We start from the raw sequence: 26,012 nt of genomic DNA, 5'->3' as shown, positions 1-26,012 counted from the left end.
TTTTGAGATAAAAATCTCTGATTATTTCTTTGGCCTTTTACTTCAAGAATGAGTATTTTCAAGCAGGATGGGAAAATAAATTTGCTATGATTACTGCCTTTGATGGCAATTATTCAAGCAAAACAGTACTGTAAAAATAACTTCTAATAGTCTGAGTTCAATAAAATATTTCGTAATATGTCCGTTGTTGTCCAGAGGAGTATTTTATAGAGGTTTGAGAACATCACCAACCAAGGTGATTCCATAAATAATGCTTGCATAGTGGTTTCTAAGGTATCTTGTGTCTCCTTTGTGACGCAAACTGGTTGTTATGGAGATGGTAAAATATCAACCATTCTTTGTGAGACTGTGCAAGATCAATTTTGGATCCGTTACAGCAGCTTTTGTTCTCTGCTCAGCTATAATCAGTCTTCCTTAGCAACAGAAACAGATGTATAAAAAGTATAAAATGTTTTAAAACAAATGTTTGCACGATACTTTCAACCATTTGACATACAGAAATAGACCTGTGTGCATTTGTTACAGATGCAAATTCCATCCCAAACTCCAAAAAATTCAAATAAGTCTAATGGCCTTCAACAGAAATGAGGCCACTACTGTTACGAACAGTTGTTATTAACAACTTACAAATAAACAGACCACTCCCTTTTCATTCCCTATTTTTTAATTTCATAATCTATACCTTGCAAAAGTATTTTTTGTTTCTCAAAGCAGAGAGTGCTAAGATTAACATCTTCCACCCCAAATTGAGGGAAAGTACACAAGGGACTTTTGTTCAACAGTGTGTTAAAACTTTCTAGAACTTTGTGAAATAGAAAGAAATGGGTTATGTCTGGGGAGTAGCATGCAAAAATATGGTCCAAGATACTGGGCTACAGGCCGCCTGTAGATTATTTTTCTCCATTTTTAATCTATGCTAGTCCATGTGTCTAAGTGTGTAAGACCCCCAGTCAATGATTAAGGTTAAAGAACACATAGCAAAGTCACAGATTTGCAGAGTCCTATAGCAAGACAGGAATGTGGGAATTCCTTCTTCTCCTCCCAGTCTTCAGAGGCACAGACAAGCACACCAAAACAAACAGTATTTGAGGGGAAAGCCCCTCAGTTATTTGCAGATTATCTGTACTTTTATGGAAACATTACAGAAATAAAATAATGAAGATTATTAAAAATCCATTTTGTATATTCTAGTAGTACACTCATTTTACTGAACAGGGGCCTAGTACAAAGTAGAAACAGAGCCATAGGGGAGAGAAGAAGAGATACTCTTTTCTCTTACTACCTGGAATCGGCAACAAAGCGTGAATTGCAATGGATGGAGACAACCCAGATGGGAACATTTGCCTACCTCAGGTGCCATCCAAAAGGGTGTTCCTACTGAGGTGTTTCTACGCAGCCGTGTGCTGGTGAGCTGGGCTGAAACACCTGCAATAAAACAGACCCAAAAAAATTGGCTTCAAATTCATTGTCATTTCACTCAGTTTACTTCAAGTATCTCGAAAACAACCCCCAAACATGGGAGTAGAGCTGCAAAACATCTGGCCAAAGTAGGTGAAGCATTTGTACAGAATTCTTTGATTAGCTTCAGCTTGCTGTTTTTGTTCAGAATCGCTGAGAGATTTTTCATGAATAACTCTCAGTTTGAAGCACTTTCACTTAAATTCAAAAATTCAATGGGCAGCTAAATACCACAGACTTCTTTCTGCTGTTTTCATGAGTATAAACTGGAACTATTCAAATTACAACTTAACTTTAAAACCTCTGTTTCAGAAATTTACTCCCTGAACACCACTGGCAGGAAATTTGCTCACTGGAGTATTTGCAGAGGCTCCTGTTCAACAGAACATTTATGCGCTTGCTTAAATCTTTCCACATGGAGAAAAGCACGGGAGCTCAAGCTCACACTGCAGCTTGTACTTAGGGAGTTAAGCACAAGCTTAAAACAAAGCCTGTGCTTCAGTGCTTTGCTGACTGGGGCTGGACTACTGAAGCACAGCTGAAAAAAGGAAGAAAGAACTAGAGTGAAATCAAAAGACGTTAACAAATCAGAATGAACTTTCACAACAAATCTTCTTCTGTGCTCTGGCCAATATATAATTGAATCGTAGAGTTCAGGAGCATTCCAGTAATATCGACTAAATAAAATACTTCACCTTAACATTGTTTAAAAACAAAAAACACGGTGGTCTGCTCCTATGGCATTACCCAGAGACAAAAACTGTCAGACATACATATAATACACATTGCCTGATGCCAATAAATAAGAAATTGGGACTCATAATTCATAAGTTAAATAATTTGATTGCTGGCTTCAAGATTCAATTCTGTATTTATTTTTCATTTTTCAGTGTGATTGCAAGTCTTCAGTGATTTCCTGAGTACCACTGTGAAACAGTTACTGGCTAGGACCTACAGCAAGCCTCTGTGCATTTAACTCTGATCTCTCTTCAGCTAGCTTAATTTGTAGCTGCTATCTATGGACACTTCAAAACAGTGCAGAATACCAAAGAGCTGAGAGAGGGAGACAGCAGGAGAGAGTGAGCGAGCATGAGCATAAATGAACGATAAGCTGCAGACGTTTTGGGTCAACTTACACTGTGACCAACATTTATTCAAATGTATCATGCTGTCGAGAGCAGTTGAGGGAAGCAATGTGTGTTACATTGAAAAAGCAAGTTGTAAAGTCATGTAACAAAGGCAAAAACCAAAAGGCGCCTCAGTTAAGGATACCTGTGTAACCCTCTCTGTGAAATAATATCCATATGTACAGCCTTGAATATCAAATAACCTTTTGTTTCTTCAAGATTCTGTCCATTCTGTGGACAGAACGCATAGCATTCATTGAATAGGTAGTCATTTAATATTTTTTTATCCCTGACAATTTTGAGTTCTAGTTACTTATCTAGTATATCCAATCCTATACTAAATTTAAAATTATTATTTTCTTTTCCTTTTGACATGTTTCCTTCCCTCCTCATCAAACAATAAATCTCCTTAACATTCCTGCAAAATGGGAGAGGATTATCAGTTCCAGGGATTAACCAAAAATATCCGAAGCTTCCACTGGTTTTGGGTACTTAATCTGAGATCTTTCAGTTTTCAGGCATTCCACATGCCTCAAGCAGAGCTGTAATAGGACTCAGATGCAGTTCAAGAACTCTTAGGTCTTCTGCAAAGGAGGACGAGATATTTCAAACTCGTTATTGGAACAATGAGGAACAGAATGGCTACTTCTAAAAAGTTTGACACAAGTGACCTGCCAACATTACAGAGAAACACTGTCAGAAGAAACACTGTCAGAAGCAAGAATAGTCTCCAATTTGATGCCATTCAACTGTCTGAACTGCAAGTCCCTTCTCTTCCTGAACGCCTTTTATTTTTCACTATATACTTTCCACTTTCTGCAACAAATGAGACACACAGTTCTACAAACAATATCACCTGTGACTCAGTCCTAATTCATTCCCAGAGTCCCTTCTATGACTACGGGAGTAGGCTAGAGGGGAAAAATAACAACTTAACAAAAGCTTGGTGCCTGATGCTTCTTTAATCAGGAAGCCCATAGATATGGGGGCATTTCTTGGCATTCCCTAATCATTAAGTGTTAGGAAACACTCCAGATTTAACTTAGTGTCTTTTCCTGAGGCAGTCATATTTGTTGTGATTTTCTAGTGTTACTATTGTAACTCAAAAAGTAGAAAAAACCCCATAAAACCTAAATGTGGAAGCAGAGAGATCCATGGAACACCAGAAAGGTTGGGATTTTCAGGTTTCCTGAATGTGCCACTTGCAGTTGCAGCACACTGATCTGCCTTCGGAAGCCAGAGCTCCAAGGTGAGCTGGTGCTGCAGCTAAGGCCTTTGATACATCTGATAAAAACATTTTGCTTTGGGAAGAACAGCCAACTTTTCCCAGAATGGAGTAGTTACAAATGAAGATCATACTGTCAAAATTCCCCCAAATGAGAAGGGATCTTCCTCCTTTGTACTACATCAGGGACTCACTCCATTTTCTTCAGGCCCTATGTTTCTCCTAGCACTATTTTAATTTTTGCCTTTACCATTCAACATAATTAATTTCTGTCCCTAGAAGATACTGAAGAGTCTCCTATTTCCCAACTTACTTTAGCATCTTCAATAGATTTTTATGTTAAATTTATAATATCACGACAACATCAGTATTAAATTTTCTTTCCACTGCATAAATTTAATATTTTTCAGGGTTTTTTTTAAAAAAATACTACTACTAGCAGAATTTTTTGGCACACCATTTTACACTACTCTTATTTCACAAATGTTTTCCTTTACCTTCCTGCACTGCCAAACAAACATCTGTTATTCACACAAAACTATTCTCAATGGCAATTACCTTATACATTATATGGTTTCATTAATAAATCATATTGCTAATAATCTGTTTCTGCTACCTTTAACAAAATTGTCCATTCCATTGCACACATATCTGAGGGACTACTGCATTTCCTTATTTTTCTAAGTGCATGTTTAAAGGGAAAAAAAATTGCTGAACTCTATTAAATTCTATTGCCAAGTCTCTCTCCCCGACCCCCCCCCCCCGACCCCATTTCTTATGATGTTTCCAGACTGACAATGCTGAAATCTAACAGCAATAATCACAAATTAAATGGATGTTGGGTCTTGAACCCAAGGGACCATTTTACCTTCTGCTCAGAGGGAAAAAATATGCTTAAGGCTAGGAAAAGCCATTTCAGAGAGAAGAATGTTTCCTTTTCATATGCAAAAGAGAGAATATCTAAATTTAAATTAGGAGGACAACTGCCCTGAAACTGACATTCCTTGTGAAATGCAAAAGAGCTTTGTAAATAAAATGGTACCTTCAGAACTATTTTTAATTATTAAATTACTATGTTTAAGCTTTTAAGTTAAAAGTCTATTACTGATTTTTGGCTAGAATTTTTAGTCTTGCTGTATCGGGTTCCTTCTCAATTTTTCCTTCTTAAAATAATTCTAAAAAAGTCTCTCACTATGATATTCTGCCTTCCCAGGGGAAAGAAAACAGATGCCTTTGGCTAAACTGCATGTATCAGGAAAACAAATGGGAAGTGGTCATTACCAAAGTCAACGAGCTTGACTCCACCTTCTGTTGTCAGAAGAATGTTGTTCCCTTTCACATCACGGTGAATGATCCGGTTATTGTGTAAATGCTGAAGGCCCTATATACCAGCAGTAACAAAAATAAGTTTACTCCCTTATTTAATAACAATTACCCTACTATTAGGGATTGTAATGAAGACAATCTGCACATACTCTATAGAAACATCTGTCCACCAGATTACATGCTTGAGACAACCCCTGCTGTTATAATAGCCCATATAACATTGTCAACATTACCATACTTTATAAACAGAAAATGGATGTATGAGATGAGTAAATTGCACCCTCTGCTGTCATTACAGGCCCAACGAACATCCTTACCAAGAGAGCACCATATAAGATGTATGAGATTATAGCTTCATCCAACCGTTGGCCACACTTCAGCAGGCCTTTGACAAGCTCTGTGACAGAACCTCCATTGCACAGCTGTGAAGGGGGGAGTTGCAAGGGGGAGAAAAGGCAAGACAAGTCCTCAGTTACTCAATTTACTTGTTTAGGCTGTAAACACCTACCATGCAGAACTGCACTACAACACAAGCTGGGAACAACTAGGTTTTTACCTTGCAATTATTTATGTTGTCACCCCACCTTAGAACACATTTCATTAGCAAAGTTAATAACAAATCACAGTAGCTTGGATAGGGGGAGGGAAATGAAAACCAAAGACTATAAAGTGTAATTTATAAAGTGTAACTAAATACCAAAATACTATGAACAGGAATGTATTTTTGTTGTTAAAAAGAGGATAAGTCCAATTTACATTGTTTGAGTATTTTCATGATAATACGTGCACTGTCTTTTGGAAAAACTGATTTTGTGCAAAGAAAAGGCCAGACAGAAAAGACTGATGCTCTTGATAACTGGGAGGCAACAAATTACAGTCATTTTAAACTTTCACTCCATCAATGCTCCTGCTGGCAGGCAATATAGACAGAAGCCATATCTCTATACTCAGATTTGATGGCATGTGCTGCCAACAACTAAGATGAAACATTCTGATCCAGAAAAGTAGCTTCTTGCAAGCATTTCCCACTAATGGGTTGCCATACATCAAAAGAGGAGGAGAAAAAGTAAAATTAGAATCTTTGTAAATATGTTTTCACCCACGCCATTAGTTTACTGTCCATGCCCTTCTAAGCAGCTATTTGCCTCTTTCCTTTCTCCTTTTTCTCTGTTCTTTTCTTACTTTAATATTCACAATTTTTCAACAACAACAAAACAACGGGAGAATTGATTGCCTTTCTTTCATTGAATCTTCTGCTCCAGACCTGTTTTTGTAGCCAGCACCCTCACCAATGTTTCTGCCATACAGAAATCACATGCATTTCAACACAAGTTCATTTTACACTACCACTATTAAGTTTAAACTACTACAGTGAAAATCACGAGAACGGTATGAAAGCAGAAGTTCTACAAACTCTCAAGTTTCGCATCTTGCAAATAGCTTTTACGAACTGTGGATCAGTTCAATCACAAATTTTTGTCATATGTCGACATTTTCCTTCATTTATTACTAACTTCCATTTGCATCAAAAAATTTCACTAGACTAAAACTTTTAGTTCATGAAAACTATCAGATCGGATGATAAACAAGACAACCTTTATGTAAATAAGTTCCTGAAGCAAAATTTCATCACTGACAACATCGATGAGTTCTGCAGGGATTTGACTTAACTTTTTAATTCATTAGTAGGGATTTTTTTTTTTTTTAAATCAATTTGGTAGGAGCATTCAGCTCAATATCAATCATCAAATGTATTTACAGGAGAACACCATCTTGTGAGAGAAAGTGTGTGTTTTTCTTTTCATGCTTAACCATTTGCTGACAAGCCATTAAGTCAAAGATTTTTGTTTATTGTTTTCATTGCACTAAATGGTATTCTGAGACAGGCTGTACTAAACTTATCTCTAGCCTGCAAATAAAATATAGAAAAGTATGCCTTCAATTCAAAAAAAAGCCAAGCTGGTTGTGACTGGAAAATGATACAGACTGACAACTGTTTTGTAGCGTATGTTAAATGAATGACTGACTCTGAAAACGATTATATCCCACAAAGACTACTACAGCTGTCAGTGATGCTGACAGTCAGCAAAAATCTGGGACACAATGAACTTGTCAACTTCATTACCACTTTATACCTAATGGCAATACTTTAAAAAGTGGACTGATGCACATTTAGATGGAAAAGTAGGGAAGCTTGCTTTGTAGTTGTCCGTGCTACAGGTATCCAAGAACAGCATAATCATAAAACTATTTAAGGTGTCCACTTTTGCTACCCTTCCTCATCCTAGGCATTTATCAAAGTAAGGTCCTGCTTGTAGTGAGTAAACATGGCAAAACTGTGCCTAAAGGGAAAAAAAAATTCACCTTTTTATTACAAATTTTGTAAGATACACATCCAATTAACACATTGCATCAAAAACTCAGGGATCAAAGTCTGAGTACTTTGTATATTCCCTTTTACTGACAAAGTGTCATTAATTTATCATATAAAAAGTAGCTGCCATGAATCCATAAATTTGCATGTGAATTCCAAGGCAAGAAATAGTTTGCCCTGTTTGGTAAATTTATCCATATAAGGAAAACACTTTTTTAAAACGTCAAATTACTTGTAAAACTTTGGATAATGTGCACCAAAAAACACCTGAAATGAATATACTTAATTGACAAGGTCTGTACAAACTCCTAGCTCTCTCAAATTTTACATACAATGTGTTACACAGAACGTGTCACAATTTTGCTTTACAAAATTTTGTTAGATGGAATACCACACATGTGATGCATCTGTCAAATACGCTACAGTTGTATTAGAAAAGAAAACACATGGGAAACCAAGCCCAAACTCAATACAAAGCCAGCAGGCATACAGTAAAAACATCACCAAAACAAAAAAACTAAAGCTACTTTTTTAATAGTTACTGAAATTTAAGATGAAACACATCCAGAAGTTTTCATTCAAGCTAAATAATTCTGCAGTACATAGAAGGTAGATGTTGCGATTCCACAACTTAAAGCAGAAATAAAGATTCCCTATTCTGATTCCAGTCACCATTCAAGAACAGCGAGTGGAACATCTAAAATGATCAGTAATTAAAAAGCGAATGCTAACTTCCACCCATCTAGTTATAACAGAGAGATATGTTTGAATGGTCTGTCACTGATCATCAGTCTGTGCAAAGCTCTGTATCAATTAAGCCTAAAAAACATCTAGAAGAAATCCTCATCTTGCAACAATCTTTGGCAGTCACTTAACTGGCAACAAGACCACCAAAATACATTTTTCATTGCAAGAATACTGATTGCCACTGAACAAGAAGTTAATAGCAGGCATTTCTGTTGCTAGGTTTTTCACAAACAACCAGCCTCTAGTCTTAAATTACCATAAAACTGACTTTCCCATTACATTTTCTCTGTTCGCTTTCACAATAGGCAGCGCATTTTTTAACTGTCTTCCATGTTACTACTTCATCGTCTTTTGCATCACCCTCAAGTGCATGAGCTCTCCAAAAGTTTAGAGAAATGTCTTATCCAACGTTCCCTCCAACATGAAAAAGCAGCTGGTTTTAGGCAAACCATTCTTATCAAAAGGATTCACTTGTTTTGGAGGCAGAACGTAGCAACTCGAACAGAAATTAAATGCAAGGACATTCCCTATTAAACAGACTTGAAGTTTGGATGTTATTTTCAACTAGGCTACCACACATCATCTATCAGCAGTCCTTTGATTAACGGCCCCAGTCAGAGAATCATGAAAGCCTGTGACTCTTCTAGCAATAAAAAATAGAAACCAAACAATTTCTAGTTGACATGTAATGTTATCAAAATGTTTTTACCTCAAGTACTAGCCAGAGCTGTCCTCCCACATATTGATCTGCTTTGTAAAACATCCCATAAAATCTAACAACATTAGGATGACTGGGAAGAAACTGTAAAATATTATATTCTGCTTCAATTTCTTCATCTACATCCTAAATAAAAAACACAAACATACAGAACATATAAATTCAGTAAGTCTGTACAAAGCAAGAACAAACTCATAGATAAAGAGAACAATTTTTTTTTAATTAGTTTGTACTTTTAAATGGTTTTACTTTAATGCAGATGAAAGTACTCAACAATACTGTCAATTTAATCCGCACCAAATCATGCTGCTTTTGCTTTTTTTACATACAGAAATGTAAAGCAAGCAGCTGTTCTTCAAGGATTCTTTCAGTGCATAATATACTTAACCAGAAAAGTAAAAATTATACTTAACTTTGCTCCGTTGTCTAAGAAATTTACACATGTATAATTTTCTAACCTGTTTTTAAACATGCATATTTTTAATGTGCAAGCTAAATGTAAATACATTAACCTTAGATTGATTCTTTTTCCTATGGTCCAGGACCAGAGAACTGTTTCATAAAACCTCAAAGGGGACATCCATAAAACCAGATATTCTTATGAGGAAAAGACATACACCAGAAACAAATAGAGAGACACAAAACCCATGAAATAAGCAAATGTTACTAAATATTTGTTAATGAAAGACCACTGTGACAAACACAAATTACCGTTTACTATCAGCGCACAGGCCACAACTCAGAACAGTACTGAATCTTTTCTTGTTTCTGCACAGACTGTGACTATTAGAAAATCTAAGCTCTTACACGCATTTTCCCTTTTTTGTATTTTGCTAAAAAGTACATCATCTTATTTATTACCTCTTCAGGTTTACACAAGAGAAAAACAAGATGAACGTGAGTAGCAGTAGATGACAGAAACATAACTTTTTTTAGTAAATATTTTAGCCCAGCTGTCTTGATCAAACTCCAGCTTGATCCAATCTCAGCAGCTGCCAATTAAATCTTCCATTGAAAACTAGGCCCTTGGTTCTCAAGGGAAGCTAGGCATTTAACACCCACTAAAACTGAAGCTGGCACAGAACTACCTCTGAGAATTTGGGCTGTGCTCTCCTCCTGTTTTTATTTTAACTATTGCCTTGCAGTATTATCCACGTATAAAAGATAACTATCATAAAAGATAACTATAAAATATCCTAATGTTCACAGGACTTCTGGGATAGGAAAAGTAATTCTTTTAGGGAGTAGGCAGAATAAAATAAGAACATTAAGTTTAACAGTATCTTGTATTTTCCCTGCTGTAGTAGGCCCCTAAGAGGAACGCCTCTGAGCTTTCTTATCATTTGCATGTTCCAAGCACAGTTATCTAAATTTATAGCAGAAGAAATTACATAGACCTAAAAAAGAAACTAGGCAAATGCTGTCTTCAAATAACATACAAGATGATGTAATTGTAAGTTGCAGCTTTCAGGTGCTGGTACCAAACTCCTTCTATCAATGCATTCTGCAAAATTGTTTCCTTCCACACAATTTCAATACCTTACACATTTATTTACATTTCAACTCTGTTTGAGAATTCTTTTAAATTAACAACAAAGTTACAGTTTAATATTTTTTACTTACACTGATAGGATCCAGAATCTTTACTGCTGCCAGACTCCCATCTTTCTTATTGGCAACCTTATAGACTTTACCATAAGTGCCTTTCCCAATAGTCTCTATAATTTCCCAGGTATCTGAGGGATCGGCTAATGATTCTAGTCCAATCATACTGGAATTATATTGAAACAGTCCATACAATGGCTTCCTGGAAAACAAAGCAGACACATACAGTGGGAAGCCCTACGTAACTCTCTACTGAAGAAGGCATTTATGATAAAGAAATCAAATATTGTCCTAATTTGAGAAGAAATACAGATAGAATCACAAATGAAAACCAGACAGAAAGATAAGATCACTAAATGAAGGAATGAAAGAAAACTCCGAGGACCACTTCTCTTTACTTTGCTGTATGTATTATTCGCTTCAAACTTTGCCCCACAGACGGCATAATTCTGAACACATTTTAACAAGTTCTGACAAAATCTGATCCCTCTCTCTACTGCACACTCTTTTAATGGACATTTTACACAATTGGTTTAACACGGATCATGAAACGAAGCCCTATTTCATGTGCATTAAAAAGCCATGTCATGCTTTTAAACATATTTTTGTCTAATGCTCCCTGAATAATTGCCAGACAGGCATTCAGTAGGTGTAACACCTCATCATATCCGATACACCTACAACAGGGCTACATATAACTAGTTTAATAAAAGCTAAGTCTGGGCTGGCTGGTATCACCAAATACAAACTGACTTAACAATAGGCAACAGGTACACCACTGGGGTGACATTCATCCCTGGAGATGCTTCTCAACAGTTGCAATTGTCTCTCTGTATTTCAGTCAGAGTGTGTTATGGTCAGCTACACTGTCTGACTGCACCTCCACCTTCACAGGATGACCTCCTGGTCAGGGGAGTCATTTCCCCAAACACTCCTGAGTGATGTATGGATCACTGCAGCCTATGCAAAGGGCTCCTTCCCACCCTTGGAATTACATAGATGGCGAGTTCTGGTGATTAGGAAAATGACAATACCATTTTAGGATTTCATTTCAAGTAGTGAGAACCTAGATCTGGCCCCTGAACTGGAATTAGAGAAAGGAAAGATGAAGACTAAGATGAGATAAACTTAATCTTATATAAGTCATCATTAGGGAAGCTGATCAGTTCATGGTTTTTCTAAGAAATCATATTATTTGCCCATTCGGTGGCTGTCAGCAGGCAGACCACTTCAGCTATCTGTACACTTAACTAGGAGATGTAAAGTCTGAGATCCATGAACAAACGAAAGGAGAAAAATAAGAAAGTGAACTTAACAAAAGCAATTGAAGACAACACCATCCCCAACTGCAAAAGCTCTTGATTTTTGGAGAAAGATCAACTAGCACCTCAAACATACACTTGAATTTTAAGCTTTGAGCCACTTCTTTCTAGGCATGTCTGATACCTGCAAACCTGCTTGAAATAATTTTTGGAACCTGCTGTCTTATTTACCCCTTCATTATTTCCAGCATCAGTGAAAACTATCTGGCATGAGAAATTTAGTCAGAAAGAAATGTGAGCCTGGCTGGAGAAACTGATTAATAAGGAATGAAGCAGCAGCTCTTCAATCTAATTAAAGAAATAATTGTGCTTTCTGTTCGTGACAGAGAAGAAAATAACCTGTGTGCAAATTCACATGCAGTGCAGGTCTGTACAGCAATATACAAAATGAAAGCATGTATATAAACTCTTTTGCACACTTTATTCCTTTCCAGAAGAAATTTTTAAATTCCTTTAGACCCCAAGACAAAATGTTGACATGTTGTTAAAGTAATTTACCATATAGCAGGCTCAAAACATGGCTGTTACCAAAGTCAGGTTAGAAGAAGCATAATCTCTTTTTAAACAATAGTAGGCACATTTAGAGAAAATCTCTATTTTCCTCCTTGATTAAAACTGTATTTGCACCAAAGATGGTGCCAAATAATATATCAAATTGCTTTGGTCTCTCAACCAAAGAAAGGCGAAGCAAGAAAAAGAAGGGAAGGAAAAAAAAGCTAGATTCAATGTCATTTATCTGTTGTGAGTCAATAATGTAAGTTACTAGGACAGTTTCTCACTAGTTAGACCCAATACAGCATGCTGCAAATAAAGAAGAGTATTCTGAACACATCCAGTTAGCACCTCAACAGAGAAGCGGGTGAGGTGAAAGACTTCTCTGAAATCAGTGAACAGACTGTACTACATGCACTGAAGACAGCAGCCACAGACATGTAGCTCCTGATAAGCCAACCTCAAGAGCAAGGTTTGCTTGCAGGGTGAGGGGTGGTGGTGAATACAAACACAAATTGGGACAGTTGCATCTCAGGTTAAAAAAACCAACTTATTGAACATGTGTGATTTTAACGCTTTAGGAGAAATGCTACATTCATTCACGTAAAAAGAAACACAGACAAACAGACTGCAAACAGCTTTGATGCAACCTTAAAAAAAAAAAAAAAACCACAACAAACCCCAAAAAACCCCCACCACAACACAATTTGATATTTATTTCACTGTCACTATAATAACTACCCTATCACACAGACTGTCCAGAAAATGATGCATGGCACTCCTTGTACCAAGCAATATTTACTATGATGCCTCCCTCCAAGCAGCTGTTGTGGATAAATAAGTTTTTCCTTAAAAAAAAAATGTAACAATCTAGTGTCTTTGCCTGCTTTTTTTCTGATTAATAAGTAAGCCTTAAAATGGTATCTCCAAATTTTTGAAATACATTAGCAGCTCTTTACACCAGAAGACAATGTTGACAAAATAAAGTCTAATGCAAAATTGTTACAGATGGAGTCCTGGTGGAGGACTGAAGAAAAACTTCAGTGAGCAAGCATTTCTATGCATTGTGATAACAAGGCAGCATTTACAAGTAGCATGTTTATGCACTACACGGAACTAGATTTGCCAAATACGTACCATAAACTCTTCTGTTAAACTAAAACAGCCTCTTCTTGAACTCAAGCAATATGTATCTAAATGAAGTTCTATATCTGCCATCAGTGAAAGTGGCCACTGAACACAACATAGTAACACTTCTGACATTCCTATGGTAGATGTGAATGTTTTAGAGTACAAAAAACCAGAAGAACAGTATCTCCTATTATTTTCAATAGTGCAAAATCTGGATTTTTTTTTTTTAAACACAAAATGTAAACATTAAAGGAAAAAGCTGAAGTTGTAAAGTGAATTTGTGCTTTTCTTTCTCTATTTCCTGATTTGCTGAGCTTCAGAAAATAGAATAACCTTGTTTTAACAAGGGCTGTCATTTACATTTTATTTCTGGAGTGAAAAGTTACATATGAATGCAACCACTTTTAGAGCAACCCCATATTCAGAAGACCTTAACACTAAAATGCTGAAGCAGAAATTTCTTTAGGAAGAAACTTCTCCTTTCACTCCTCCCACATCAGGCCTCACACCTCTCTGGGCTTTGAAATGATATACAGAGAGTGGCTTCTAGCTGTGAAAAACTTTGCAATGCCCTTCCCACAGGGAGCCCCAACCTATTAGAGACCTACTGATTACAAGTATTTCATAATTTCTGCCATCAGCCGGAGAAAACTTCTCAGCGGTTAAATCTGTTCCATGCAGGCAAGCAAAACAGCCCACGCCAGATGCTGAAAAATTACACTTTGGCAATTAACTCTACTGGATGGGGAACATCTCACACAAAGCTATTTGGGACTGCACACACTTATGCTATCTGAGGAATGACTACATGCTATCAGCAAGCCCTGTTTTGCATACTACCTATGTAGTGTCCTAGAAGTTCTTCTGTGATCTTTACCTATGTTGTGAAAACAAAACAAAAACCCCAAACCCTATACAGAATAACTACATGCAGATTTTTTTAAATTATGTAATTACTTCTGGAATAAAATCAGCAACTTTTTCTTACCATTTTATTATAATAGCTATCTTTCTCAGAAATTAGAGGGACAAGAGGGACTCATAAGCAATAAAACCTGTGCCAGAAATAGCTTTACAATTACTGTTCTATTTTCAGTACTCCCTTATTCAACTTCTGCATAACAGTGATTTGCCTATTGCCTTCCAACACACACCCTGTTCTAGCTGACAGTAAAACGGGAGATCTGTAGAGGTTTTGAAATCAGTAAGAGCCTCAATCTAGCCAGGTGCTTTCTAACAGTCATGGTATACAGTACCAGACAATTTTGAACTCTAACATAGCTAGTAGGGACATAATAGCAATAGCAGTCAATACAAGGGAAGCAAAATTAAACATACCATTTCCATATGAACAATTCATGCATAGGGCTAATTTTTGCAATGTTCTATCTGTCCAACCCCTCTTGTCTCTCTGCTGGCTTATAGTCTTCTGGCACCTACACTTACTGTGGAAGAATGTCACATTTAAAATGAAGGCATTTCACTATTTGTAGAGAGCTCCATATTGCATCTGTAATAAATTAGTAACTCGTAGATAGAAGAATCCAGAAGGTAAACTTGACATTATCAGCTATGACTTCAACCAGCCATGACAGCCCCTATTCTGCTGGCTAGTAATGGTCACACCCAGACAGCAACCTAAGAAGCAGTTGTTAGAGGAATTAACGAACCACTGAAAGGCACAAGAAAATCAATAGTCGGAATAGCTTCCTCTGCTAGTCTCCTCCTGCTGTTTCTCACTGGCTAGGTTAAAACAAAGGGGATGTCATTATCTTGAAATGAAACATACAAAAGAATCCATCAACACACCACCCTGTAACTGTTCTCATTGGTCTCAGAAAGAGAGACTGCAGAATGCGATGTGCATAGCTCTTTCCGGGATAAAGGTCAGTGATTGAAGGAGATGAAGGAGAAGGATAAAAATATGTTCAAAAGCTGTTATTGATGCTGTGGAACTTACAAACAAAAAGAACCATACCTTAACTGATCACATTGTTTCACTAGGGCAATATAAGGGAAAAATAGGACAATCAGGAATAAAACTGCTATTATTTACAGATGAAGCATAGATCCCTGAAAACCCCGGCTAAATTCAGTGCACAGAACAAGTCTCTGTCGAATATACAAACCATGAAACTGACTCTGGGTGTTCAAAATGGAGATGGAGAGAGCATGTAACTGGCAAACATGTTCTCCCTTTCCACATACTCAACTTTTAAAACTTTTTACTAATTGTGCATACACATACTCTTTTTCTCTACATTAAGTCCTTTAAATTCAGGACTGTCTTTATTACTTTTCTTCTGCTTCCTTTGTACGGATGGACTAGATAATCTCAGCTTTTAGATTCATAATAGCAGCCACAGGGCCAGAGTAGAGTGATAACCAGCGGCAATGAATTGTGTTCAGATGCTAGTTCTGAGGAAAGCACTGTGAACGTTTGCTCTCGTCTTGTCTATGCTTCCAGTTCATCACAGCATGAAACACAACCCCATTCCTAGGATAAACCATATACCACAAAACTTATTTATTTGGGGGATTTCTACTTCTCTATCAAACATGGATGCAATCTTCTGTGAAAAAGGATTTTCTCACAAAACTTCAAACAATTGTTTCACTAAGGTTCAATATAAATATCCTAAGATCAGTGTTGACATAGAAAGTTAATCAAGAGAATGGTCAAGCCAAGGCATATAAAGATTGCATAATTCTCAGAGATGACTAGTAAAGCAAACCTGCACTTCTCATTAACATGCAAGAAATTTATTTTTCTTTTCACAAAATTAGCAAAACTTATTATTAATAGAAAAATAACACTTCCAAGGTTTCTGGGAGGTACTGTGTATTTAAGAAAACCTATAATGGAAGCTAGGACCAACAGAGAAAATTGTATTCAGTGATTTAAGACTGAATGCTTTGCTGAGATTCAAGTTATTGCAAAAAAATCACTTCCTGCACATGGTAAACCAAGCATTTTTGCAGAGTTGTCTTACCCTGTGAGGTAAAGGGTACCTTGCTACCAACACAGAAAACAACAGAAAGTTCTAGTGAAGTTTTGAGTACCACTGAAAGTAAAGCCCCTGATCATTCATGAGGAATTACAATACATTTCATTTGTTTAACCACTAATTAATCGGTTCCATATTTACAACTCTGAGGAATAAATGTTGAATAAAATTATACACCTAATCAGTTACCATGATAGTTCATAATTATTACATTATAAGTGTAACAACGAAAAACAGAAAGCCCAAACAAACATTAAGCAGAAATGATTATCCAAGACCAGATCCAAATATCTGAAAGCCAGTTAAGATCAACAGCTCAAACAGGAAGTTCTGATCAGTAGCATTTCTATTTCAAAAATGCTATTTATATTAGACATCTAAATAGAATTCCAACAAACAAAATACATTAAAGCAGTTACAAATGACTAACAGCTAACACATCAATCTCACCTCAGGTTGGGAACTCGAAGCTAAAATGATGTTTATAATCCCACGAGCCCATTCCGTTATAAACTGCAGGTGGCAAATAAAGGAAATACCAGCTACAGCCCCTATGTGTGAAAAATCAATATCTGAGAAGGTTTTCTCTGCCTCCTTTCGCAGCAATTAAACAGGGCAAACAAAATGCTTGTGTTAGCGTTAAAACGGAAGGATGAAGGGCTACAACAGAATAATGACCCTAGACCAAAACCAGGCTCTTCACTGCAGTCTAAGAAAAGCTTGACATGCTTTCTGTACAGATGAGGAAAAAGAGATCTAAGACATGTGTAGGATAAACCTGGGAAGAAAATAACTGCAAACTTACATTAGTGACCTTTTTTCTGAAACCAGCTTATCTTATATTGGATTTTTGTCCCACTAAGGATACTGGAATTCTTCATGACTAAGCTTCCTCACAGGGAGCACCTGTATCAGCCAGTGCTGCACAGAACTGTGTCCCCTGCATACTGGTTCCTATGCCCAGTATGACATGCAGTGCATGTTAGCTTGAGAGGGTACAGATAAACTGGTTCAATCCTAGCAGCTTTGCTTCATTAATACCAAAGATCATTGTGACACTAATTGATCCTGAGTCTGATCTATTTACGAAGTCTTTTACATGCAGGAGCTGAAGAATTAAAGCCACTTAGTCATTCACAGACAGTGAGCAACAATTGCTTAATTTTTTGAAGGGATCTTCCTATTGTTTCACAATATACTTTAATTGTATAACGTAATCAGTCATTAATCATCACTATAGTTCTCCAATATTACTTTTACAGCAGTTTTATTCTAATGAGGATTTTTAATAAGAACACTGTCCTTTATCCATAAGAAAAAAAATAAATAAATTTTAACCTTGATACAAAAAACATCTCTTAGTGCCGACCAACAATGACTCTTGCTTAAGATGAAGTATTTTCATCAGTGAGCTAGTTGTTATGCATTACCAGCATGTGTGCAGTAGCCTAGCGTGACACCGATTTGCATAATTTCTCGTCTCTAACAGGCTTCAAAAATAATAATAAGCATACGAGATAGAATCCATTAATTTTAAACCTCCTTCAGCAGCTATCTTCATGGAGCTGTTATCAAAAGAACCTCTAAAGAATTAAGTTTAATAAATGATAAATGTATTATTCGGGTTATGCTATCTGGGCCTATAACCATCTAAGTTGAGTTCAGTAACAAAGACCAATGCAAATCCACAAGAAATTGGCTTGACATCTTCCCAGCTGAGAAGACTGACAAAAAGTGGCAGGACCATGCCAATGTCCACTGCGGTTCACAGTTAATTATTGAACTTGAAAATCAGCTAGGGATTTTGGGGTACAGACAAGTAAAAAAAAAATAATAATAAAAAAAAGACATAGTGATACACATAGAAGCTGCTCAGAGCTGTTATACCTGTATACATTATTTAATAATGCCTTCATCTACAGAGAGGAACAAAAACAACTTTGTTTTTTGCTGATCTGAACCCAAAAGAGACCTTACCATTTGTTAATATTTAAGGCAAGCAAAAAGATTAATGTGTTAGCAAACTCAGACAGGAAGCTAGTTTCAGGAAAAAAAAAAGTGAAAATAGTTTTCCACACTATAATACAATAACTGATAGACTTTTTTGTATCTTCATGACTTATGCATTTGTATATTGTGACTTGCATAGCAAAAAACATTGCTGCAGAACTCTGACTCTCTCAGATATTCATCCGATAAAAAGTCTGGCTTTGTAACTTTGAACAGTAATTTAGACCTTGGTCTACATTCTATAGAATATAGATTTACTATACATTCTGATATAAGGTCATCAATAAGATCCATCTCATTTGTTATCGCACAAGGAAAGATGCCTGAAAGTCTACACAATTTACATATAGGCCTAATGTCCACTAATACAAAAACACACTACCAAAACATTCAGCTATCCCATTGAGGGAAAAGGTAAGAGCACCCCAGGGAGAAACAACAGATGCCAATATGGACCAAGGAAAAATTCTCAGAGCTTGCTCCTGCCAGGTATTTCACACTGAGCAGCACTAATCAATGTCAATTCCTACTGATTCAGGGGAATTGAGGGAGATCAACACCTTCAAGAGCTGTGATCTTGAAGAGAGCACAATTTAATAACAGCAGCAACAAAAACCAAAACAAAACAAAATCATCCATGAACTTTCAGAACAGAATTTAAACACAGAATAAAGTAACATACTGGCCTCTTTTCACAGATTAACTCTTGGGCTGCTGCAAATGCTTCTGAAGAAAGTTAAGGGAATGCTTGAACTTAAATTTCCAGAGAGACAACATGACAGGTAAGGATGCTGTACCATGCACTGGGTACAGTAACTATGACCTGGAATAACCAGCGTTTAGCAGTTCATTAGCAGCTATTTAATTTTCTTTCACATTCAGTTCATGGAACAGCTCTGTGTTCAATACTCTAGGCTTTCAGAACCTGAAAGAGGAAAACATTTTGTGATAGATAATATACTTGTATGTCACCACAAGCAGCACTGAACTGAGAAATCAGTTAAGGCTTTAAAGTAAGTAAATGAGATTGTACACACAATATGAAGCAGGATCTACAGCACTATGTTTGCATCCAATTTTTAACAATGATTTAACCTACAGACATTATGTTCTACCACATCATATAGCAATGGGTTATTTTTCCTCAGTGAGGATACCCTCTGCAGAAGCAGAGTAAAAGTATGATAAGAACTGCAACTGACATCATCCATTCAAGAAAGATATCTCTATACAGTATGACTCATGTAGTGTAAGAATTTTACTGTCTTATTTTGGGATGCTCCTTTTACTAGATAGCATAATAGAGTTTACATTTCAAATACAATCCTCAGAGTCAAGAGAACTCTAAAGATACTCTTGACAGTAAGTCACTTCCTGTACCGCAGAAATCATATTTTATACATGCTTCAGGTTCTCCATTTACAAATTGGACAAACTAGTACCTTTCAATCTTAATATCTTGTATTGAAAGGTGTCTCCCACATAGGCATCCCAAGCTACACCTCTCTAAACATTACAGCAATATTCTGTTGCGATGCCTCACCAGCCATCTCCAGGGAACAGTGCAGAGGCAACCCTGCGGATTGCTACGCGCACAAGTATCCCTCGAGGCTCAGAGCGCGTGCATTTTGGCTTCTCTTGTCAGATACGTGACTTTGTGGACCAGCTCTGCTAGCCACAGAGCTATGCTGGCAGCTTGTTCTCCAGTGCCTTGAAACCCTCTCTCAGAGCTCCATGACAAAGGTACTTCTAAAGACAAGTGTGAGGTGAAATAGACATATGCACAGACTTAACAGGGTTTCTGAAAGCCCCTTTACTTTAGCTATTAGAAGGAACATAACTAACAAGTCAAAACCATAAACATCTTGTTTTAAGACTTCACTGTCTCAGCTTCCTGACATCTCAAACTCTTTTAGCTCCTAACTTGCTATAAACAGGAGTCCTCAATCTCTTATTTCAAGCTTGTGCCATTTACTCTGAAACACAGTTGCTCTTCTTTTCTAAGTCATTCCTCCTGAACCCTGCAGCAAGGACCATTTTTATGGAAAGAGAGGCTAATATTCCTTTAAAATGGCTGATAAGAATCCTTTTTGTTTAATCTTCTGGCCTTCCTTGTTAAGTGGTTCCTTTTCAAACCCACTATGTGACCAAAACCTCGGACTGAAGTCTAGCCTCCCAGTTTAAGTTTAAAGCTTGATAACTGGCTTGTCACACAGAGTATTTAATCCTTTATTTAATGCCATTAATTCATCAAAATTTAATTTTTCCTCTTTGTTACTTTTTGGCAGGTGTAAAGTTTATTTCAACCAACCTACAGAAGCAGAAGTACAACAGACAAGGCAAATACACCCCCATTCAAAATGATGCTTGTAGTCTGATAGACTTACACACAGAAACTTCCCAATATCAAATAGAAAACATATATTGTATATAGATTCCCTAAATTGTCCCAACTGTCAATATACTTATATTACATGCACATTTCTATAATAGACTTTCTCACACCACTACTATTCACCCAATGGAAGGTTTGTTACCCAGCTTAGAACAGCAATGCTTGTACAAAAAGATACTCACTTGAGGGTGTTCCAGCAAAAACAATATATTGTGCTGCTTTTTTGGAAATTGTCGTATCTCATCGATATCCTTGTAGTATCAGTTGTACAAAGGTAATTTTCTACAATGAATTATTTATTTCCTGTTGTAATCAGACATCTGAGATGGTCATAAATATTTATATGTCCAGTTAATTCGCTAATGAAAACTGAACTAATTCTAAAAATGGGATGTTATCTCAGAGGCATGCTGACCTAACAGTCTGCTCAACCTTTACATTAGTAAAGGCAACCATCATATGGGAAGCAACTAATAGGAGCTGGAAGAAACCTGATCTTGAAAGCATGGTATAGGAATAGGCTAAGATATCAGGACAGAAGAATTTTTTGCATACCCTAGAAATATTATCTCACTTTTCTCTGCCTCTAATTTCCCATTTTGTAAAATCTGTGATAATATCCTCTACCCTTATACTCCTTTGCAATCCTTGGGCTTCTCACTAGCATTCCAGAGAGATTTCCTCTTCAGCAATGGAAGTATCTCTTCTTAGACACTGAGTTATTGGCTTGTGCATTGGCCCGTGCACCTCCACTATCCTTCACAGCCTCTAAGAAATGTTTCGGGCTGCTGGCTGCCTGAGAGTAGTTCAGTACCATCTACGGATTGCAAGGGCCTATGGGCACGCATTCCTTGAAGTTAGCTGCCTATATTGATATCATCCCTCAGCCAAACCAGGTCAATGTAAACAGCTAATAAAAGGATTTATTTACTACATCCACAATAGACAAATGCAGTTTACCAAGGTTTATAAAGTCACAAGAGAATGGAAATTAGAAGAAACAAGTCTAGATCCATCTAGACTCAGATCAGCCTTGAAGGGTCTTCTTATCTAATAAACTCACAGCTCTTTTTCAGCTCATAACTCCCTCACAGAAGGGAATCCTACATTGGCAACCATTTTTGCTTTATAATCCACCTCCATCTCTGAGGCAATTCACCTTTGTCTGCTCCCCTCGAACACAAACTACTAGTCATTTATCTAAGAAGGGAGTAATCTGTTTTTCCATCGAACTATTGCTTGCTGCCTCTGGAGAGGCTGATGGCTTTAGGCCTGATGAGAAGAGTCTCAGCTGCCCTGAGACATATTCAGATTATTCACATTTGATGCAACTTTTCACAAGCTCTTAGTCTGTTGTGAAGCATAACAATAGCCAGGAAATGTTCAAACCTCAGAAACAAAGCCTCTCTATATGTTAACATTTAGATTTTTATATATTTGTTATGTTGTAAATTACAACCATACTTTAAGCAGACACATAAATGGGATCAAGGCATGTGTCTCATTTAATGGAGGCTTTTAACAGAGGCTGCATGTCATAATAACGAATGTTGCTGGAATTAGGTACTTATTTAGATATCAATCCTATTTTTGAGGGATACTGTAACAAAGCATTTCCAAGGAAAGACTACAGATTCCGTCTCTAGTTCAGTCCAGAACACAGTGGCCACACAGGTCTGGAAGCAGCGGTACTGCTGCAAACACTGGAAAATAACATTACAAACTATGAACACTGCTTGCCTCTCATCACTACTGAGAAAGGTCAGCCAGAAAAAGGCCACAAAGTACTAAGACTGGGGATTTTGAAACTGCAGATTCATATATCTTAGCTTCTAGGACAAAAAAAAAAAAATACCCATCTGACAGGGACAGGTTAGAGAAAACCATGTTCTGCTGGACTTGTTCTCTGAACAATAACTCTCTCTTTCAACGACCTCAGACCTATAGTGATTTCAGAAATGATTCACCGGCCTTCTAGGCTCCAGGAACAAAAAATGAGGAGGAAAAATGAGAAGTTGTAAACCATAGTTCTTTCTGTACTTTCAACTACTGGATGCTAGTGAAAAAGGAAGAAAAACCTTCAGATGACAGTTTTTGGAAGCAGTTGATGTATTTGCTAATTCAGATGTAGAAAAGAAGTACAGTGCAATGTCACAAACTAGAAGGAATATGGTACTCCATGCAAAAATGAAATCCCTTAGAGGTTCAGGTTTTGCTATGTGTACAAAGAAAACACTTAAAAAATGTGGCTGTCAAAAGATGAAGAGACAATCACGCCAGTTTATGAGTTAAGTAAGTCGCTAATAAAAGATCTTATCATGATCACTCTAAAAGGAAACTACCACAAAATCCAGAATTAATCCTTGACAAGGCAATTAGATTGTGTCAGCGACTCAAGTCATACATGCCAGGATGACTCTTATCTCAAGTGGGCTGTACTCTGACATAAAAAAGGTGTTCAGGAATCCAAAATATTAGGAGAAAAGAGACTTGCAGCAGACAGGCATGTGAGCTCTGACTCAAGCAAGATCAGCATGTAAAACTGCTTATCAACTGCAACACAAGCAGCACAGAATAATGCCCAGCACAAGCAGAGAGACATAAGCAGCACAACGGATTACACAGTTTTGCAAAAGTTTGCTATGTCAGGGCATCTGCTTCTCATGGGAGCTGCATTTAACCTGAGGCCATCACTCTTGGTCCCTGCCTGAGCTATCCTACAACCATGCTACTGCCTGAGCATGTACCCCATTCATCCCAAACTCTAACCCATGGACTTGATCTCTTGGCCAGACCTTGAGTCTGCCCTGCCCCTACAGACTCACCTGGCAGTCATTGGACTGTCAGCCGACCCCGGCTGCCATCGCTGGGCCTGCCCCCCTCCTGGCTGGGGTTCTGCCAGACTGGCCCCTGCTCTGTGTGGCCACTGGCCCTGCTGCCTCGCTGGCATCCATGGCTCGCCGCTCACTTGCCCTCGCAGGTGCCTACTGGCATTTTACCGAGCCTTTTTCCAGGCTAGCCTCCCTCAGAGCATGCAAAAACTTGCACGTTTTTCAAACTGAATTGTACCCAGACCTACATATCTACAGATCCTTGAGTGTATATCAAGAGATCCAACAGCCCTATTAACAAACAAGCCAGATACACATTCTCATGGTCACTATTTTCACCTGCTTAAAGGAAGACAGATGAGGATACGCATGCAACAGTATTGCCTGGTGATAACTGTTATGGTTCATAGACTCTTAGACTAAACTTTAATGTCCGTATCTTACACTAGGTTTACACAGAATGTAGAAAACGTTCATTGAAATCAAAAGGAATGTGATATGGAACTTGTAAGGCAAATATTTTAAGGTAAACAAACTCTTTTTTCTCTCTTTTCTTTTCTTCCTTCACAGAATAAGCAAGCATTTCAGCCATAAGGATGTACTGTTCTTATAACTGAGTAATTATTAAGACAACCAATATTTAATTACACAAAGCCCCACACTGAAGCAGAACTCTATTTCTGGACCTTCTTTTAAAAAATCCTCTCTCCCAAAACATGTTGTCAAATTCAACTATTTTCTTCCTTCTATTAAATAAACAGCTCTTGCAAAATTCTGGCAATTTAGTATATACTATTTAACAAAATTAGTCTTTGTCACAGATTATAAAATCTGAGTCTCTGGAGTCCATGAAAGCCTAAGACCAAATTTGAACGGTAACAAAGTATACTTCTGGCTGATGAAATATTCATAGCCATTTGTCATCAAGACTTTAACAAGCAGGAATATAGCCTTTTCACTTTTCACAGAATCACAGAATGTTAACGGTTGGAAGGGACCTCGAAAGATCATCTAGTCCAACCCCCCTGCCAGAGCAGGACCACTCAGAGCAGATCACACAGGAACGTGCCCAGGTGGGTTTTGAATGTCTCCAGAGAAGGAGACTCCACAACCTCTCTGGGCAGCCCGTGCCAGTGCTCTGTCACCCTCATAGTGAAAAAGTTTTTCCTTATGTTATTGTGGAACCTCCTATGCTCCAGCTTGCACCAGTTGCCCCTTGTCCTGTCATTGGACATCACCGAGAAGAGCCCAGCTCCATCCTCCTGAAACTCACCCTTTACATATTTATAAACATTAATGAAGTCACCCCTCAGTCCCCTCTTCTCCAAGCTAGAGAGACCCAGCTCCCTCAGCCTTTCATCATAAGGGACATGCTCCACCCTTAATCACCTTTGTGGCTCTGTGCTGGACTCTTTCAAGCAGTTCCCTGTCCTTCTAGAACTGAGCGGCCCAGAACTGGACACACTATTCCAGATGCCGTTTCACCAGGGCAGAAGAGAGGGGAAGGAGAACCTCTCTCGACCTACTGACCACACCCCTCCTAATACACCCCAGGATGCCATTGGCCGTCTTGGCCACAAGGGCACATTGCTGGCTCATGGTCATCCTGCTGTCCACCAGGACCCCCATTTCCCTTTCGCCTACGCTACTCTCTAACAGCTCAGTCCCCAACCTATACTGATACATGGGGTTGTTCTTTCCCAGATGCAAGACTCTACGCTTGCCCTTGTATTTCATTAAATTTCTCCCCGCCCAACTCTCCTGCCTGTCCAGGTCTCGCTGAATGGCAGCACAGCCTCCTGGTGTGTCAGCCACTTCTCCCAGTTTCGTGTCATTAGCAACTTGCTGACAGTGCACTCTGTTCCCTCATCCAGGTCACTGATGAATATATTGAATAGTACTGATCTCAGTACCGACCCCTGAGGGACTCCAGATACAGGCCTCCACTTTTGTTCAGTATGGAACTGGCAAAGATCTTTGCTTTATTTCATTTTGAACGTTAGAGTAAGATGCCTCCTGAAACACTCCTAATAATTCCCCTGCCTGTATAACACAGTACAGGAGATATTTAAAATTTTCTTAGAAAGATAATTCTACATTTCAGGTAGACAAATAAAGTTTATATATTTGCACCATCTAAAGTTTACAGAAGTTTTCATCATTAAAACTTCCCACTGCTACTACGTTTTCTGTATCTCTCCAGACGTACCATTGTTAAGTCTCAGAAAAGACAGATTAAATAA

The 26,012-nt window shown here is 37.7% G+C and overlaps 1 protein-coding gene across 1 annotated transcript in view; it reads right to left on the bottom strand.

Annotated features, from left to right (window-relative positions):
- MYO3B (myosin IIIB) overlaps nt 1-26,012 on the bottom strand; it is a 218,796-nt gene that overhangs the window by 169,690 nt on the left and 23,094 nt on the right. Inside the window, exons 2-6 of the mRNA XM_086465966.1 lie at nt 10,599-10,782; nt 8,967-9,101; nt 5,454-5,558; nt 5,092-5,191; nt 1,349-1,425 (exon numbers count right to left, since the gene is read on the bottom strand). Of these exons, the coding sequence (XP_086322092.1) occupies nt 1,349-1,425; nt 5,092-5,191; nt 5,454-5,558; nt 8,967-9,101; nt 10,599-10,782 (601 nt within the window). The remainder of the gene's footprint in view (nt 1-1,348; nt 1,426-5,091; nt 5,192-5,453; nt 5,559-8,966; nt 9,102-10,598; nt 10,783-26,012) is intronic.

The sequence above is a fragment of the Leptosomus discolor genome, chromosome 5 (genome assembly GCF_034619465.1).
Source record: "Leptosomus discolor isolate bLepDis1 chromosome 5, bLepDis1.hap2, whole genome shotgun sequence".
Lineage (NCBI taxonomy): Eukaryota > Metazoa > Chordata > Aves > Leptosomiformes > Leptosomidae > Leptosomus > Leptosomus discolor.
The sequence above is the reverse complement of the archived record's forward strand: the minus strand, read 5'-3'. Positions and strand labels throughout refer to the sequence as shown.